The 20,486-nt window shown below is 35.2% G+C and overlaps 1 protein-coding gene and 1 long non-coding RNA gene across 10 annotated transcripts in view; one reads left to right on the top strand and one right to left on the bottom strand.

The window, feature by feature from the left end:
• LOC108973072 overlaps nt 1-20,486 on the bottom strand; it is a 127,414-nt gene that overhangs the window by 70,385 nt on the left and 36,543 nt on the right. For all 4 annotated transcript variants that reach the window (XM_018940089.1, XM_018940090.1, XM_018940092.1 and 1 more), the window contains 3 exons: nt 1,783-2,042; nt 1,594-1,730; nt 1,402-1,542 (listed from right to left, as the gene is read on the bottom strand). In XM_018940089.1, the coding sequence (XP_018795634.1) occupies nt 1,402-1,542; nt 1,594-1,730; nt 1,783-2,042 (538 nt within the window). The remainder of the gene's footprint in view (nt 1-1,401; nt 1,543-1,593; nt 1,731-1,782; nt 2,043-20,486) is intronic.
• The window catches only part of LOC108973074, a 54,733-nt gene continuing 48,788 nt past the window's right edge, over nt 14,542-20,486 (top strand). For all 6 annotated transcript variants that reach the window (XR_001993702.1, XR_001993703.1, XR_001993701.1 and 3 more), the window contains exons 1-2: nt 14,542-14,582; nt 14,995-15,205. This is a non-coding gene — a long non-coding RNA (uncharacterized LOC108973074). The remainder of the gene's footprint in view (nt 14,583-14,994; nt 15,206-20,486) is intronic.

Below are 20,486 nucleotides of genomic sequence, written 5' to 3'. Positions count from 1 at the left end.
AAAAAATCCAGTTTTAATGATTGAACAAAAATCTTTTAGTATAAAAGAAAAAATTAGTAAAGCACTAGAATATTATAACAATTCTTATCATTCAGTTACAAAAGAAAAACCAATAAACATTGAACAAAGAAATTGTAATAAAAGAAAAATTTATGAAAACATTTTAATAGGAAAAAATAATCGTATAAATAAAGGAAATGAAAAGATAAAATTTTACAAAGAACAAAAGGGTAATGGATAAAGAACAACCGAAATATAAATATTTTAATTTGGAAAATATTCATAACTCTAATATTGAGATAAAAGTAAAATTTGAAAATCCTATTAGAATTTAAGATATATCTTCAATTCTAGCGTTGGAGGAGTTACATATTGTACTATTCATCGTAATAATTTTTGAAATTACTTTTGTATTTATTCATTACTCATATTCTCATATTTTTGTAATATACGCAATGTGATCGAAAATTATTCGTCAATAATGGTGCGTCTGTGCCTTCTTTCGTTCACTGGAATGTTTGAAACTTTACAAGTGACAATGATTACTCATATATACATATGTATGTACACTACGAAGATGTATTTGGATAAAATAGATTAAATTACAGATTATTTACAGCTGAAAAAACATTTGTTTGATTTTGTTAATTACTAATTCAGGGATGCTTAAATAAAGCCCGACGAAGTTTTCTGTTTACATTATAATGGTTTTATGTTACATACAATGTATTGGTATTCAGTTATTACTCAAAAATAGCAAATGAAAACGGCTGATTTTGAGATTATGGATCCAATTACTTTTGTCAAATTATTGTTTTCGTGGACAAATTTCGTATTCGAGTGTTTCAAGTGAAGGTCAAAATAAGAAAATTTGTGAATTTGTTCACGGGAAATGTCCTTCACGCAAAGTTTACAATAAAGGTAATCAATTTATATTGGCCCTTCACTAAGTAATTTCGGTTTTTAAGTGTAATTCATCATTTTTCGGGCAAGAGACGCTTATATTAATTTTGCTCTTTTCAGGCAATGAACGGGAAGAATTGGTGTTTACATCTTGATTTGAAGTAAATACTCTCCCATTCAAAAAGTACAAAGGCACATCTGGTTCAAACCCACTTTTCGTTGCCAGTAAAAATGCTTTTCAAAAATTGATAATATAATGTTTGACAGTCATTAATGCTACAAAGAAAATTACGTTCTGTAAACACATAAGATGTGGCTTGAGCAGGATTTTTACCCTTTTGATCGTAAAATATGCCGAAAATTCTGCTTTCGATCCTTCATCTTCGATAGAGCACCAAACAAGAAATTTAAGACATTTTTTAAAAACAAATTACTTAGTGAACGACACAATAGTAAATTATAATAACGATATAATTTGAACTACTTAGTTGTACTTACTTAAGCCCATCACTACGTTCAGCAACACCATGTCCACAGCGCTTGTCTTTCTTCCATTCTCCCATATATATTTCAGTCACTGCAGAATCTAGTTGTTCATCTTCCATTGTAAAGCTGGCGTTGGAATCTGTGTGGGCCGACCTTAAGGAAAGGAACAATTATTCTGGAATTTCCTTTGGTATATTATTTTACCTTGTAGTTAGGTTGGATTGTTCTGATCCGGTGCTTGCCCATGATGAGGTTGACGCCGTTGACCTTACGCTGCTGGATGTTAAAGTGCCGCGTTTCTCTAAATCTCCTGTACTTTTTTGTTTTCGCATTTTAAACCCCTAGCAAATATTGTTTAATTATAATGCATTTTTTCATCAGACGACGTCTTACAGATAAAAATCCTTTTTTTGACTTCTCCGTCAAACTGTTGCGTCGAGCAGGTAGTTTATCCGATCTTGCAGTTAGCACGAAACCCCCTCTTATTTCTTCTGACCGAACTTTATCGACTTCTCCAATATCTGAACTCCGTAACGAGTTTAAGGACGTGTGAATATCTTTCCGTCGATAATGTGATGCTAATCCGAAGGGAGCTGAAGTCCGAATACCATATCCGTGACGTTTACCCTCTTGCCATTGCCCTTGATATTTTCCTTCAAATAAATTAATTTTTATATACAGTCAAGCCTGGATATGTAAGAATTGGCTTAGTGAAAAGCTCTATAAGTGAGAGTAATAGCTAGGTCCCGTTATTTTCAGCTTTCAAAACCTGTATTGGTGAGAAACAAAAACCTCTGTAAGAGAGAGTAGTTATTGTCGCATAGACCTCCGTAAGTGATCCTGCTATTTATCTGGTCTCTATAAGCGAGAGACGAACATTATTTACAAGTTTAAAATCTACAATTTTATGACTTATTCTTTGTGAAACTTAAGACCATTGTTTTGTATTGTTTTCTCATCAATACATATTGTACCTATTCTATTTCGTGGAACTAAAAATGTTGTTGCTCGATGGCATAGTACTGTCATTAAGTGATAAACTTAACATAGTCAATGCGTTTGAATCCGGAAAATCGCGGAATGAAATTCAGAGAGAGCTTAATTTACCAGAATCCACCCATTATAAAATCAAAAGATTCTATAAAGTCTGAGTGCTCTGATGGACATGGAAATATTAAGAGGAGTAGAGTTTCCGAATTTCGATAAAAACAATCCCATAGATGGACCTTTGTTAAAAGAAAAATCAAAAGAGTTTGCTACCAAACTGAGAATATAGAACTTTTTCGCTTGCAACGGCTAGTTAGATTGTTTAAAAGGCGTCAGGATATAACTTTCAAAAAAGCAGTTGGGGAATGTAAATCTGTGGACCAAGGTGTATGCAACCACTGGACTGAAGATCTGCCAAATCTTTTAGAAGGGTATGAACTAGACAATATTTACAACGTGGATGAAACTGCTTTGTTTTTCAAGTGCCTTCCAGACAAAATATTTACGGCGAAAAATGCCATGGTCGAAAACAAAATAAGGTATACCTTACACTTCTCCGGTGTGTAAACATGAGTGGTACGGACAAACTTCCACTTCTCATCATCGGGAAATCAAAGCGACCTAGATGTTTTAAAAGAGTGAATACTTTTCCCGTTGATTATGACAATAATACAAAGACTTGGATGGCCAAAACATTATTTAAAGAATGTAACTGTTAAAAACTGCTTAAAGGAAGCTGGGTTTTGGAATAGTACAGATAAACAAGACCTGCCAGAGGAAAATGATGTTGAAGTTAGACCTAACAAAGAGGAATGATCTAAGCTTGTGTCTCACGAATCCAATATGTTAATGCCGAGCTTCGAAGATTTCGTTCAAATTGACGACGACATAACTACCGCTGGAGAACAAACCGACGACGATATCGTTAATAATTATGTGGACACCTATCATGCTGGAAATGACAGTGAAAACGAGGCACAGATTTCAGAAACATAAATAAAGATCATTAAAATGAAGCCAGGTTTAAGTGCGTTGGAGACGGTCCATCAGTATTTTGAATACACGTCGGTTGTTGATCAAGGAATATTCAACAATATTAGACAATAGTTAGACAAAAGCATTCAAAATACTAAAACACAAACCCAAACAAAATTGACGGATTTTTTTAAGTGTAAATAAGTTCTAACTAAAATAAAATTAAATAGTGCATGAATTTTTGTTTTGTTTTCGTAAGAATTCAAAAATATGTATGTACATAGACAATATGTACATATGTTGTGCATATCAAGCACATAATTTTATCATATTGCATATGTACATATTTACTACATTCGTACTTGCTGTGACTTGTTATTGCTGCGTACTTCTATAAGAGAGAAACACTACACATGTACCTGCATTAGGAGAAACTCGGGTTAGTGAGAAACCTCTTTAAGCGAGAAAAAGATTGTGCTYCCTTGAACTCTCGCTTATACAGGTGTGACTGTAAATAATTTTTAGAACAAGTTGCTTGTTTGTAACGCCTAAAACTAATCATATCGGTATACGTAGGTTGCGTTTTAGATTTCGGAATTGGCAACCTTAGTGATGCTATCTGGCAACTCACAACTCTGTCTTAAAGTTGCCATTTTTTAAGTTCTACATACTCGAAAATGTTTGCAGTAATTATAGTAAATACAGAAATTAAATCGAAGTTGATTAACTGTATAACAGGTCATCGATGAACTAATGAACTTTCTGCGATGAAGTTCCATGAAGGAGGATATGGTAAATTCAATCGAAATCGTATCGATTGAAATGGTTACATATTTTTTTTTTTTTTGGAAAACTAGACATAACGCAACAATACAACTAGAACAAGGCAGATCAGTATATTCTCAGCAATATAAAATTTTTTGTTTCACCATGACATTGCGAGCTTTAAAACATCAACTGAAACAACTTAAGGCATTGATTGAATGAGTACTTTATCATATTAACTTTGCTTCAACAATTGGTTCAAATGCAAGAAGCAATAGTGTAGAGATCTTAGTGAAGAATATTTTGAACAATACTTAACCGATTTTAGATGATTAATATTTGCTTCCAGTCAAACGTGCTATCTCCATACAACGGTTTTGTTAAAAACTAAATAAATCAATAACCAAATGCATTTGATACATTAAAGGTTTACACCTTATATTAGCCGGGTTCAAAATTGGAGAATGGGCGTAGTACCTTCGACATTTATGTGAAATAATATCTCCGGATCTGCTGGATCCATTTCAACCAATTTTGGTACACAACATGATCTTGATATTTTTGTGGGCCCAATCGGACTACAACTAAGCCTACTTCACATATTGCACAATCTTAAACTCCATATAATTCTCTCCCTTTCCAATATAAAAATCAAGGTCCAATTAATTCATATATCCACGAAACTTGGCACAAATAGAGCTTTAGAGTTAAGCCAGCGAGAAAAATTGTCAAAATGGGTACAAAACGGTTCAATCCCTTATAATCCGAATTTGTGAACTCACGGCATTTTGGCATTTTGCTAAAAATATGGATCTTTTTACATTGAATATACCCTTGTATGAAAAATGGTTTGAGCAAATTTAAAATATACCGTGTATCTTCGTAAATATAATGAAAATCCACCTGAAGGTATTTTACATTATTTGACACTTGGAGTTGCAAGAGTTTAAATTGTTCACTTATACCCTTAGAACTTAGCACTTCTTTACTTGCTGAATGAAATCTTGTTCCTACATTGACACTCAAATGATTTATAAAAACTCCTTATATTCCATTGTTTTTGAACGGACTCTAACTTCTCCAAATGGACTTGATAACTAGGGTTCATACCACAAAAGCGTACTCTAGAATTCCCAAAGATGTGAAAAAAATTTTTGTAGCCAGCGGATCCATGAATTCCTTTAAAATTAAAAACAGTGGAAGATGCATGAAGATGAAAATTGAGTTTAGGGTACATAGTTACTCCCAGATCAACAAAACTGCATACTTGCTATAAGATTAAGGTTTTTATTACGTATGAAGTATGGTCTACAGATCTACTGGAAAAGCACATCAATTAAATCAAAAAAAGTATCGTTAAATATAACTTGTTATATCACTAAGATAAGAAACAACCCATTTTAGAAATATTGGTAGAAAACCAAGAGATACAGTTTATTCGAATAAATTGAATTGTTTACTTTATCAAAAGCTTTACTAAGATTTGTGTATATAACATCAGTATGCCTGTTGATACACAATTCTAGCAAATTAGATACTGTAGATTTCCCTTTAAGAAAACCGTGCTGAAATCCAGAAAGTTATTTAGTCTGTTATAATTGCTTCAAACAGTTTAGGTATTGCTGACAACTTTGCTATTCCCCTATAGTTCAAATGACTTTTTCTATATTGATGGAAATAACCCTAGCTTAAGAAATACATTAAATAGTTTTGTTAAGGATTAGTATAAATATACAAGAAGCTTTCCAAAGTAAACAGGACCTTTTGAATCTAGCGCCCCCTGGTAGCACCATCTATATAATTTCATGACATTTCATTGATTGGAAGTGAAGTTATTGTGTTTTAAGTGTCAGTTTGTTTGTTTTATAGGTGCGACAATGAGCTTCGAACGAGGAGCCAACATTAAATTTTGTTTTAAAATTGGTAAAACGTTTACTAAAACGTTTATGTTGATGAAACAAGTTTATGGCGATCATTGCCTATCCCGTAGCAGAATGCATGAGTGGTTTCAATGTTTTCAAAGTGGTCATGAGGACATAAATGATCAACATGTGGGCCAATCAAAATCTGTGATCACCGGAAAATTCATTGAAACTCTGCGTGAATTCATCAAAAATCAGCCGAAATCATTTTGCAAAGTGGAATCGAGAACAATATAATTCCTTTACATAAGAGTCTTGTGTATTATTAATGAGTAAGTTGGCTATGATTTCGATATTAATTTCCAAAGCAGGATCATCACATCGGACAACAGAGAATATTGAAGCGTTATCAACTAAAATCAGATCTAACAAGTAAGGAAGGGCTAAGTTCGGGTGTCACCGAACATTTTCTACTCTCGTATGACAAGTTTCATCAAAATATCTCAATTTTTACTCAAGTTACAGCTTGCCGATAGACAGACATCGGGATTTCAACTCTACTCGTTACCCTGATCACTTTGGTATATGTAACCATATATCTGACGATATATACCGTTATTAGCAACTTTATTGCGAGAGTATAAAAATGATGCCYTCTGAATTACATGAAAATATCTGAGAGATTTACCGATATTTTCGGTGAAAAATTAGGTTAAGTTAGGCACTGAGTTCTTCGTGTTCGATATCAATGACCTTGAAAAGTTATAGTCCGATCAAGACAATTTTTCCACAAGGCATAACTCAGCTCAAATGCAGTATTTACGTAAAGTTTTATTCCGCTATCATCATTGGTTCCTAATGTATATATTATACAGAGAAAACATCTGATAGAATACAAACTAGCGTTATATTGGAAGAAGGATTGGTTGTGAACCAATTTCACCCATATTTCGCACATCTGGGTGTTAAGAAAATATTATATACCGAATTTCATTGCCGATCGAGTAGTTCCCGAGATATGGTTTTTAGTCCATAAGTGGGCGACGCCACGCCCATTTTCAATTCTTAAAAAAAGCCCGGGTGCAACTTCCTTCTGTTTCTGCCTTTTTTTGTTAGTCGGTTAGCGCATTTTTAGTGATTTTCAACATAACCTTTGTATGGRAGGTGGGCGTGGTTATTATCCGATTATATTTTTGAACTCTGAGAACTCTGCATATGGAAATGCCTGAAGGAAACGACTATATAGAGTTTGKTTGACATAGCTATAGTAGTTTCCGAGATATGTAAAAAAAACTTAGTAGGGGGCAGGTCCACGCCCACTTTTCCATAAAAATTACGTCCAAATGTGCCCCTCCTTAATGCAATCCAATGTGAAAAATTTTACTTTAACATCTTTGTTTATGGCTTAGTTATGACACTTGATATGTTTTCGGTTTTCGCCTTTTTGTGGGCGTGGCAGTGGGCCGATTCAGCCCATCTTCGATCTTAGCCTTCTTATAGAGCCAAAAAATACGTGTACCAAGTTTCATCATAATAAATAAATAATAACTTTTACTTAAGTTACAGCTTGCACGCACGGACGGACGGACGGACAGACATACATCCGGATTTCAACTCTACTCGTCACCCTGATCACTTTGGTATATATAACCCTATATCTGACTCTTTTAGTTTTAGAACTTACAAACAACCGTTATGTGAACAAAACTATAATACTCTCCTTAGCAACTTTGTTGCGAGAGTATAAAAACTTACCAAACATGTTTGTTAGACTCAACTCCGACATTTCATCTAAGAACTCGATAAAACATATGCATGAACTAACAGGAATGCTGTAATTAATGATAGACTCCCATGTTACACACTGTACATTGAAATCTCCAAAAACAATCAAGAAATCAGTATTTTTTTAGCCATGGAGAAAACATTATTTATTTAAAAAAATAGCAAGCAGCACGTTTACATTAGTCCGATTGAGTCAATATATACGATGAGGTAAGTAAATATGGCCACCATTAACGGAAAACTAAATGACGTCTGCATGTTTTTCATCTGTACAGCAAAGAGAATACCAGCTCCTATTTTGCTCAACCGATCATATCTAAAGATTGTAAATTCGCTATTGAATGTCGCATTATCAAAAAGTTAGCCGAGTTTATGTGAAAGCGATGATTTTAAAATTAACGTTATTTAAATAAAATTCAGTTAGTTTGATATTAAAAGCTGTAACATTTTGATAATAAATACTCATCGAATTATTATTAATCAGGCTTTTGTATCAACGGGTTTTCTTTCTATTTTAGCAACAACCAAAGTGAAACCGCGCAACTACGGAGAAAGACACCAAGACAACAGGTGGCCAACTGCCAAGAACCAATGTCGATCTTAAAAGACGAAATATTACTGCCGTATTTAAAGTTAGATGTCTGTATCGTCTGATTTTAATTGTAAAAAGATGTAACACTTTATGTCATCAATTGTGGTAACGGTAGCAATTCTTGAGATGAAAATTTACTTTTTTCGTTGAGTTCCGATTGAATCTCTATCCGTCCGTCCGCGCGCTGAAACTTTATAATATAATCTATACAGTGATTTCGGATTTTTCTCCTAAGTTATAACCGTTGATGAAGTTGAATGAACAGAGTATGAATGTAGTTAGTTTGGACTTGGATTTTAGCCTCTTATTCCTAATACACAAATTTTATAATGTTAAATTTTGACCGTTTGGAGGATTTTGTATCACATATGTATATCCATTCGATGTTGATATTAATATAAATCTACACTAATATTATAAAGTGAAAAGATTTGTACCTATTTTTGTATGTTTGTAAGGAATAGGCTCAAAAAGTACTGGGCCGATTTAAAAAACTCTTTCACCAATAGAATGCTACATTCTTCCAATTTGACATAGGCTACATTCCATTTTGAAAAAAATTAGGGATCCTTGGTAAAATTTGAACAATGTAACCGAAGGTGTAGAAAAATTAGTCTTAAAATGGCTTTCGTCGAATGCGCTGCCGAAACTATTAGCGACAGGACAAAATAAGGTACATAATATTGAAGAACATCATAATGTCTACAAAAAACTCCGCGCTAGCATATGTCCAACTATTGTAGTTATGTCACGGCAACAACTTTTTTCATTTTAAACATTAATGAAAATGCTAATGAAATTCAAACCATGCTATTTATGTTTACATTAATCCTTATCCAAATAAATTATTTTATGGTCAAGACAATTTAACTACCTATAAAATAGTTTTTATTTTAAATAAATTAATATTTCAAATAAATTGTATTTATTGCGACTATTAAAAAGTGAACAAGAAAATTGATGACCTTCATGAAATATGCATATTCVCATTATTTCGTTATCATTTCCATATTTGTACCAACAGAATTTCTCTGACACATGCATATGTACATACATATGTATGTATATTATTTTTTTGGCAAATGCGAACCATATATAATAAATATGTACATACATTCATAGTGTCGAACGCTTCTTTCGCATCTCCGTTGTCAGGGTCAACCAATGGCCGAAACTTGCGTCTTGTCAAAGAGTCAAGTGCTGAACACAATCAGCACGACAGACTGCAARCGACATCTGTCAAATATTAAAATACACACGTTCTTAGGGACACAGTTATGTAGTTGTGCAGCTGTCTCAAACCCGTGTCCCTAAGAACGTGTGTATTCTAATATCGGTCGCGCGCATTGGTTCAGCACTTGTGTTATGATAGAAAATCCAAGCTGTGCCGAAAAAAATAAACGAATGGCCGCCTATTGATCGCTTCCCTTGCCGCTGTAACAGCTTCGCCTACAAACTAGCATAAACATGTATGCATATATATGAGCTTGCATACAAATCGACCCAGATTTTTGCGAATCACGGAAAAATATTCTAGAATGGACAAATATTATAAATCGAAAACTCAGTTGTTGCCACTTTTATGACTTCTTTCTGTGAAGAAGCATCAGAAAGTTGTTCAATTTATGATTTTTATCTTTTGCCATCGTCGCGAAAAGACGCTTGTTGGCAAAGSCATGCTCGGGGAGATGTTACGACGTCTGTTTTTATGAATGAAGCGAGGTCGCTTGTAGAATTTGTGCCTGCGTTTATGAATGAAATCGTTTTTGTTGTAAAATTTACCACATTTGGGCTTCGCCAATTCKGCTGCCATATTGACTTTTGATGCTTCTGCTATTTAGACAATTGTTGTTTTTGTAGAACAATGCTTAATTTTTTTGTTGGTGACATATTCACATGTGTACGCATATGTATGTATGCAAGTTAACAGTAGGAGCCACACAGACACTTTACGACAAATGTAAGCAAATTGTGTCTTCCCACAGTATTACTGCTTGGTCAGCAGAATACTTTAGTTAATAAGAAATTAATATGTCATTTGTTTTGGTAAGTAAGCATAATTCAATATTCCATTATTTGTTGTGATAATGATTTGAATTTGATGAATTGGAAATTTAATGCTCTGGCATTTCATCACTTAATGTAATGCCAAAGCATTTTTGGTAATAAGCCGTTACATATAGAATTATATTCTTACAATATACACATATAAGTGAATTGACTAATAAAGATCAGAGGGTATTCAGAAGATATTCAGAAGGTGACCAGCGAGCACCGGAGTACCGACTCAAACCAACACGTTGTGTTTCATTTCTACCGCGCGTAGCGAAACGAAAAAACATTTTTTTTTTTCAATACTTACATTATTTACATTACATTATACAAATATACATATGTATGTATGTACATATAAGTATATATGAATGTATGAACAAGCAGATTGAACGCGCACATGCGTATACATATGAGCAAATAATAAGCCGATATATGTATGTATGTATTTATTATTGTTGTGATAAATTCAATTTCTATTACTACTATTAGTATAGTATATTATGTAAAAATCAAATAAAATTATTAAATATTGAAGTCCAAATTGACTGTAAATAGTACTATGCATGGATTCATACAAAATTATACTCATATCATAATTATTTTTACATGCCAATATGGAAATGCCGACGGCAAAACGCAAAAGCATACACATTGCGAAAGTAAAAATTGAAGCATGAAAATATCGCAATGCTGTTGTTGGGAGTACCATAAGGAGCGTGCATACATATACTATGTATATATCACTCTTCATATTCTTGGGTATATGAGACAGAGAATACAATAAAAAATGTCTTTATGTTATCCGTGCGAAGCCGGGACGGGCTGCTAGTATTAGATATAGTGATATAGGGATTGTACGGATAAGTTAATAAGATACCAAGTAGAAGTATATTTAATTCATAATTTTCATAAAATAAAAACACTATTCCTCATAAAAATAAGTTGTACAATACAATGTTTATTATTATATTTCCATACATTTCGGGTGGGGAAAGTAAACAAGAGGTCAGGTGTGGAAATTTTGGAAATTTTCAGCGATCAGAGTGACTGGAATAAAATGGATTACTGTTATTTTTCATTGTTTCTTTAATTACAGTGACAGTTTTTATATTCTTGTAACAGATTGCTGAAGAGTATAATAACTTGGTTTACCTAACGGTTGTACATATCACATAAAATTAAGCGAGACAAATATATGTATGTTTATAAATGATCAGGATGAAGGGACAAGTTGAAATCTAGGTGACTGATTTTAACTGTAATTACGGCCGAACGAAAAATTAAATTTTAAAATTTTTATTTATTGGGCAACTTACAGTTCGGTTGCTGCTCAAGAACTAACAAACTTTCTATAAAAATTAATTTTCAAACTTTCTTTAAAAATTACTTATATAGTTCTTAAATTTGCGACTGTGGACTCAGCATAATGAGTTGAACTTATGCACATCTTTGTAAAATCGATTAATTCAAGGAAATCGATCATTGCACAAAATTATTAAAATAAACAAAAATTAAAGTATCGAATTACTATTGCAGTGATCAATGAATTTGGGTTGTAGTATAAAAAACATAATGAATGGTTATTCTACAAAGTTGCTGTGCAAGTAAACAATTGAGTTTGTAAATTTGATCGGTCTGTAGTTTCGTTCGTTCGTTTCGTTTCCAAATTTATGGGAAGCGAGTTGAACGACTTATTGGAATGGGAAATTGACATAACTCCCGTGATAGCTGTAACTTGAGTAACAATCGATGAAATTATGAAATTTGGTATGCGTCTTCTAAAAAAAAAAAAAAAACTACGAGTACGTAGAGGACGTGATTGTACCACTTCCACAAAACGCCATTAACAGAAGACCTATAAAGTGCTACAACTAAGCTCTAAATTAAGATAATTTGAACTATTCGCTTTAAAACAGTAATTTAGGAGCAGTAAAAATAGGCACCTAAGAGTAAACAGTTTTAAAAAAATTAGCGTGGTCTTGCCCTCCATTAAGTAAAATATATATATATATGTATGTATATATATATGTATATGCAACCAAAGTGAAACCTAGCGCAAAGATTATACGAACTTCTACCGACAGTGTGAAAATAGATGAAATTGGATGACAAAAGCGCAATAAATCAATAACTAAATGCCTCAGAGGCATTTAAATATACCTCCGGTATGAGAGGGCTTTATGGGGCCATTGCAAAAATTAGACGATGGATGTGGAACTGCCCACTTTTTGGTGAAATCACATTTCTCTACTAACATCCCTATGTAACAACGTGGATATGAGTGAAATCGGACTACAACTATGTCAACTTCCTATATAACATAATTTTGAATTCCACTTGATTCTTTAACTTTCCTGTATGCAAAGCAATTAATATAACGGAAAAAATTTTTGCACGAGTAATGCCTTTGACCAAAAATTGTATAAATGGATTCAAAACTGTCCAATCCCCTAGTTAACGAATATGTGGGCTCATGGACTATAGTTGACCTTTTACCAAAAATTCTGCTCAATGTATGAGATATATAATTGAAATTCGCATACTTTCCGATCAATAATACGCATATTTGGTACAAATAGGTTGAATGGGGTTAATATAGACCAATATATGTAACTAACCAGACTTATTTACTTTAAAGTATTACCATGCCTTCAATACTTGCAAATTGAAAGAGTATGAAATGTTCGCTTATACCCGAGCTTTGCTTTTCCTTATGTCCGGTTCCTTAATTGGGACGGTGCCGCTCCCCAGCCGGTTGATGGCTGACATCACCGCCGTCCCAGAAATGCGATGCACGGGACAAGGACTAAGGCGAGTAGGTCTTTATGGCATTTACTACAGTGGCCATATAAAAGAGCGCATATTCGCTCTGGGATTCGTGGTGGGAGGGAGAAGCCGTCACCGAGAACTATCATTCGCTCCGTTGAATGAACGTCAAGCCACAATCCGCATCAAAGCGAGGTTCTTCGACATATCGCTGATTTGCGCCCACGCCCCGACGGATGAGAAGGACGATGTGACCAAAGATGAATTTTATGAGTGCTTGGAACACATTTATGAGAGCTGCCCCCACCACGATGTTAAAATCGTGCTTAGCGACTTTAACGCCAGGGTGGGCAAAGAAGGTATCTTTGGCATTACGATCGGTAAATTCAGCCTCCACGACGAAATATTCCCAAATGGGTTGAGGCTGATTGACCTCGCCGGGCCCGAAATATGGTTATCTGTATTACTTGATTCCAGCATAAGAATATTTATCGAGCTACCTGGCTGTCCCCGGATCGTTCATGTTGTGATAGACGGAAGACACGTCTCCAGTGTTTTAGAAGTGTGTTCGCTGAGGTTCTAACATCGGCTCGGACCACTATCTTATTGCAGCCAAGATTCGCACCAGCCTCTGTGCAGCAAAAAACGCACGCCATCAATCACAAGGAAGGTTCGACGTCGAGATGCTGCAATCACAACTTTCTACTAAGTTTGCACTCCCGCTCTGTGAGAGCACTCGTCAACAACTCGGTATAAGGGAACTGTGGTACGGCATTTCAAACTCCTTACATACAGCTGCAACCAAAACTATTGGTTTTCGGAAAGTGCAAAAAAAACAGCTGGTACGACGAGGAGTGCCGTGTCGCAGCGGAGAGAAAACAGGCTGCCCACATGTGTGCTGCCCCCACACTTGGATATTGTGTTCAACAGTTATAATCTACTAATCTTGTATAGCGTCGTTTTGTAAATTACTTCAAGGCCTTTCAAAGATGTGCAGTATTGATAGATACGAGTTTTGCAGTTTTAATTTTTGATATATTTTCGGTAAGGGCCTGAGAGTACGATCACGTGGCGTTTATGTGTATGCACGAAAGGGTCATTGAGATGACTTTGTACAAGTTTAAATTGGCATAGTCGCTATCTTTAGTGCATATTTTAGACCAATTTAATCCATGTTAATAGCCCTGACAGACGACAGCGCTAATATGMATTAGCGGGCTTATTTTACATTTACCTCCGCATTCGACCCATGTTAATGCAAGTTTGTAATCCACAAGAATTCCGTGCATTTAGCTGAATTTACCAAATTTGAGTAGACAACACTGCTCAAAAATGGCAGATTTTTTCTATTTTCCGACAGATGTCGCTTGAAGTTTGCTGCCTCCTTTGCGTTTACAGCATCAAAGGTAAGCAGTTGTATATTGCTAATTAAATTATGTGCAAGTATATTAACAAAAACAAACTTGAATATTTATGAAAGAAAATAAACAACGCACAGTTTGCTACCCATTTTTGAAATATTATTAACATTTTCACACACCCTTTTCGCGTTACAATCAAGTATAGCTTTTATCATGTTTTAATATAATAAATGATAAACGAATTTTTTCGTTAAACTTACATATATTGATTTTCCTAAAATTCTAAAATTGCCATTAATAATTTGCTGTTATCCATTTTTATTTCACTATTATTTTTTAATACCTAAACAAGTTTCACAATCAGCTGTCTTAATTGCCAATTCTGCCGTCTGTCCTCATAAAATTTTTATACGCATTACCATTTCTTAATGCGAATTAAATTTTCTCGTTTGTCAAGGATATTACGTACAGCTGCAAACGAAACCGTTGGTTTTGGGAATGACAAACGAACATCTGGTATGATGAGAAGTGCCCTGTCGCAGTGGAGAAAAAACATATTGCCTACATCGCAACGTTACGAACCAACGGACCACAACACGTGCGGGATAGGCTAGACACCGAGGAGGGAAGCGAGAAGCATTTGCAGACAAAAAAAGAGGCCGAAATATGTGAGTACGACGAACTTTACAAGGTGGTCAACAGAATAATGCTTKAAAGTTTTGCGAAATTCAACGCAGAATAACTCTTACCAACAGGTGCTATTTTGAACTTATAAAGGGCCTTTCTCAACGAACAAAGAACAAACTCTTTAAGTTGCTCGTCACAGCCAATGGAAGGACCTGGCTACACTTTTTTTTACATATTGACTTATAAACAGTCAAAAGCCAACCGGAAGTTTGAAAATCTTATGTTAGGTGTACAGAAAATAGTCGTAGTATTGACCAGATTATATCTAGTTTTGATAGGTATATATTATATACTTGTATTACTAACAGAAAAATATGCTCTCTGAGTTTCAGTAAGGTACCTTACATACCATCACCAATATTTAACGAGTAAATGTTGGTATTAGTTATATGAAATCCAGTGCTAGCTGTTAAGAAAAAACACCAATTTAAATTTTATTAAGTTAACTCACATATTGACCGACACTTGCGGTAAAGACTCATATGGAAACTCAATAATTTATCTATGTTAAATCTAGGTAAATTATACCGCATTTTATCTATGGGAAACTAAGTAATACCGCATATATCAGCTACTATGTGAGTAATATACTTGTTATCAATAAAAAATATAAGGCGTATTTTACACATAACAGTGCATCTTTGTGTCGAAAATGGCTGAAAGCTTTGCCCAACCCGCAATTGATGTTAGGAAATTATTTGCAAAAATGGATAATATCGATAATTACTATCCCCAAACCCCTGTATAAAACTTATAATGATCTGCGTAATTCTAAGAAGTTTTATGCCGAATACGTCGATTAGTGAGGATTATTTATTTTATATGCGAGCTGTTTGCTTTTATCTGCCAATAACATACTCCACAACAGGTTGCTAAAAGTGTGTGATATTTAAATGAAACTAAATGGACCAGTTTTCTTAAAAACTATATGGTTTAGGAATTTTCTTATACCTTGGTCTAATCGTTGAAAAGAATTTCAACGTTAACGTTTTCCACATCAACTCAATATACATATTAAATTTGGGTTCTCCGGTGACTGTCTGGCTACCCGCCCGTCCGTGCAATCTTGATGAACCTTGGTATCCGTGTTCATTGGCAAAAACTCATAACTAAACACCAACTATTGACACTGAACAAATTGATAATAAGATATGAGAGAGCTTTATGAAAGTCGGAGAAAAATTATACGACAGAGTCTAAGTACTCCTCACATAGCATTATTTTAAATCCCATTAAATTATTTCGCTTGCCGGTATACAAACCAAAAAGCAATGGATATATCGGCATATAATTATGCACAAATAACGCCTTTAGGTTATGCCAAAACTGTTAAAGCACCAGAACTGAATAAGTGGGCCCCAGAATGTGTAGCTGACTTTTCACCGAAAATATCGGTCAATGTATAGTATGTATGTGATATTCAATTGAAATTCAGAGAGAATCTTTTCCTATCTTATCTCTGTCAAAATGTCAGTAAACTATGCCTGATATTAAGGTGATAATTAAACTTCAAAATGATCCATAAGCATCAGGTTTATCTGAACAATTTTTAGGCATTGGTTTTGGTAAAATGCAATTACTGATACACAATATATACAACTCCCAGAGAATATGCCTAAATTTTATAATCATACAAGAGTGGTCATAAAAAAATCATGAACCAATATCAAGGTGAAGTTGTATTGGCTTTACTATTTCAAAGTTTCCAATTTCCAACTTTACTTCTCAAAGATTTACGTACAATTTTGTACATAAGCAGTACGCTAAATTAAGCTTTTGGAAATTAAATACATGTAAGAAATAGTTTGAGTTTAAAAATTTGTTTTTCTGCATTTCACTCTGCTCATGTTATATACATCCATACTCACAAGCATCGGTTGATCGAATTGTGATAATAGATGTAATTACGCTGGATATTGTAATTACTTTCAATAAAAATTTTAGCGCAACAGTCCAGATTTTTACAGTTTATTAAAGAATACCTGAATAAACAGAATAAAGACTTGTAAAGGCTGAGAAAGACAAAAATCATTTCAACAAAGCCTCTTTTCAACACGAGTTTTCCGAGTTTTAAATTTGTCTGGCCCTTAAGCTCTGACAACTACGCGGCTCTGGTAAGCAAGCAACTTTTTCTGAAGAAGACTTTATTGTCCACTAGTTTATAAGCCTTTAAAGTTTTTTTGCGCTCGTAATAACTTTTGCACTTTCTTTAAAGCTTTTGCGAACATCTGGCAGCATTTAAAAGGTCTAACGTTAAGTTTTCTTTATACTTATTGTTCTTTAAAATCTTCAATTAATTTTGTTGTAGACGATCTTCTCTGTTTATTTTCAAAAATTTTATTATTTTTTCCCTTATTTTTGAACGTCGTATTCTCATTGCAGCAAACTGCTGGCGCTCGACGGAATCTATTTTATTTTTTTGCAGATGTGGCCTTGACCCTTCTTTATTATTATTTATACTCATCTACATATATCACATATATCAGAAGTGTATAAAAAAATCTTCTTCATATCCTTCTTATATATAAGTTAAAGTATTTTGAATTGGAAATACCTGCTTCGTTTATTCTCTTATTGATTATATAAGGAACTCATTATATCAGCCTTATGACGTCTAGCCCAAGGTCTACACCAATTCTATTAACTATCTCCGCTTACTCGATTGATGCTAGTGTGAAAAAATTAAATTTTAATTGTTCTAAAGCTCAGGGATCTTTTCAGAATTCCCGGCCACAAACTTCCCCTTCTCAGCAACACGCTATACCCGAGATATCTTATTTCCTCCTGCCCTCCTTCACTACCAGACCCATTTTCTTCGCTTTCTTATCTTTTCTTGAAAAAGCAGAACTAACGGCGCGGTTGTTAAGGGCAATGATATCAATATCAACAACGTACGCCAGCATCTGTATACTGTTTTAGCAGATGGTATTTTTTTCTATTTAGTTCTGCAACTCAAATTATTTTCACAATGAGTAAATTAAAGAAGCCGCAAGGAAGGGAGTCGTCTTATCTGTAACCTGCTCAATGTCAGTTTATAGGACCGTTTTATTTTTGCGAGGATACCAAATTCAGACATCACGGCATAAAGTCAGCCAATTTTCTTACTGTTAAAAGCAGCTTCGAAATCGACTAAGAGGTCGTATGTGTCGAATCCCTTTTCACGGGACTTTTCCAAGTTTCGGCATATTCACATGGTAAATATCCGGTCAGTGCTTGATTATCCAGAGCTACAACCCATCATGCGTATAAGTCCACGCAAGTGAGGAAAGTTCTCTGATCCCCATTCACCGAGCGAGCTAAAGTAACCGTACGGGGTGTGCACTGGGTTTCTAATCCCCCACGTAAAAAACCCCCAATGAAAAATCGGATGAGCGCAGTGAAAGCAGAASACAAATCAGATTTCCCATTCGATGGCGAAGAAGCAGACGTTCCATTGTAGCACCATGAAGAAGTTCGAATAGCAATTACCCGTCTGGTGGGGAGGCCGATAGATTGCCGGCTGAGCTATTCAAACACAGCGGCGAAGAACTGATAAGGAGCATGCATCAGCTTCTTTGTAAAATAAGGTCGGACGAAAGCAAGCAAAACGATTAGAATGTAAGTGTGCTTTGCCCAAACCACAAAAAAGAAGACCCCACAATCTGCGCCAACTACTGTGGGATAAAACTCTTCAATATCGCTATAAGTGTATATTGTGTGAAATATTAAAGACCACCGCCAACAAACTGATTGGACCCTATGCCAAGTTTTGGAAAAGACCCTTGAAGAAAAATCGACACCCACCACCTCTTCGTCGATTTCAAACCCGAAAAGGAGATGTCGTTATGCCGCGTGTCTGAATTTGGTATCCCCGCAAAACTAATACGGCTGCGTAAACTGACGTTGTGCAACACAAAAAGCACCGACAGAATGGGGAAGGACCTCTCAGAGCCGTTCGGTATCAAACGAGGTTTCAGACAAGGCGACTCCCTATCGGGCGACTTCTTCAACATGCTTCTGGAGAAAATAATTTGAGCTGCTGAACTAAATAGAGAAAGTACCACCTTCTACAACAGTGTACAGCTGTTAGCGTATGCCGATGATATTGATATCATCGGCCTCAACATCCGCGCCGTTAGTTCTGATTTCTCCAGACTGGACAAGGAAGCAAAACAAATGGGTCCGGCAGTGAACGAGGGTAAGACGAAATATCTCCTCTCATCAAACAAACAGTCGTCGCATCGCGACTTGGCTCTCACGTCACTGTTGACACTCATAACTTTGGAGTCGTAGATAATTTCGTCTATCTTGGAAAAAGCGTAAATACCCCCAACAATGTCAGCTTGGAAATCCAACGCAAGATATTTCTTGCCAACGGGTGCTACTTCGGACTAAGTAGGCAATTGAGATCGCCTGACGCGCTATTGTTAACTCGGCTATAACGGCGTAAGTGGTTTCTACGCCAGTAAAGAAGAAGAAGACGGTGGGCTAGACTTTTTTCCACAGTACTTCGATACAACTTTAGTTGCACTGTTCAGAAGGCTTTTCTCCATATTGAAGGCAGTTGGTGCAGATGGTGGGTTTACTTTTTTGGTGGTTTGGTAGAGCACACTTAAATTCCTAATGTCGGACATTATTTCGTCTGACCATATTTTACAAAGAAGCTGATGCATGTCTCTTATCAGGTCTTCGTCACCGTATTTGAATAGGATCGGCCTCCGGCTCTGAAGAAAACTTCAGACGAATAATTGTTATTCGAACTTCTTCATGGTCACGCAATGGAACGTTCGCTCCATCGTTATCGATTGGGGAATTGGGTTCACCATCTCCTAGTGGTATACTTTATGCCATTCTGCAGGTTGAAGAAGTGTTCCACAATTTCAGTATGCTCTGGACATCAGTCACTAGATCACCTCTGGGGGCTCAAGAATAGTATGATCCGGTAAAAAAGTTACCTTCTTTGCCTTCTCTGGCGTTAAAGTCGCAAAGCAAGATTTTAATATCGGCGGGGGGCAGCTCTTTTAGATCCGCTCTAAGCGGTCATAGAAGGAATCGTTTGTCACATCGTGCTTCTCTTCCGTCGGGGTGTGGGCGCAATACATGTTGCGGTGAAGAACTTCGCTTTGATGCTGATTGTGCCTAGACGTTCATTCACCGGGGTAAATGCCAAGCCGAAGGGAATGAAGTTTACCGCATTTAGTGTATAAATATGTGTTACAAATAATATGCTAAAAATTATACTATTTTAGTTTGCAAGTATTTTCTTAAATTAAAGATTATATA

The sequence above is a fragment of the Bactrocera latifrons genome, unplaced genomic scaffold (assembly GCF_001853355.1).
Source record: "Bactrocera latifrons isolate USDA-ARS-PBARC rearing strain unplaced genomic scaffold, ASM185335v1 scaffold_452, whole genome shotgun sequence".
NCBI lineage: Eukaryota > Metazoa > Arthropoda > Insecta > Diptera > Tephritidae > Bactrocera > Bactrocera latifrons.
Note: the sequence above shows the minus strand (reverse complement) of the source record. Positions and strands in the feature narration are given on the sequence as shown.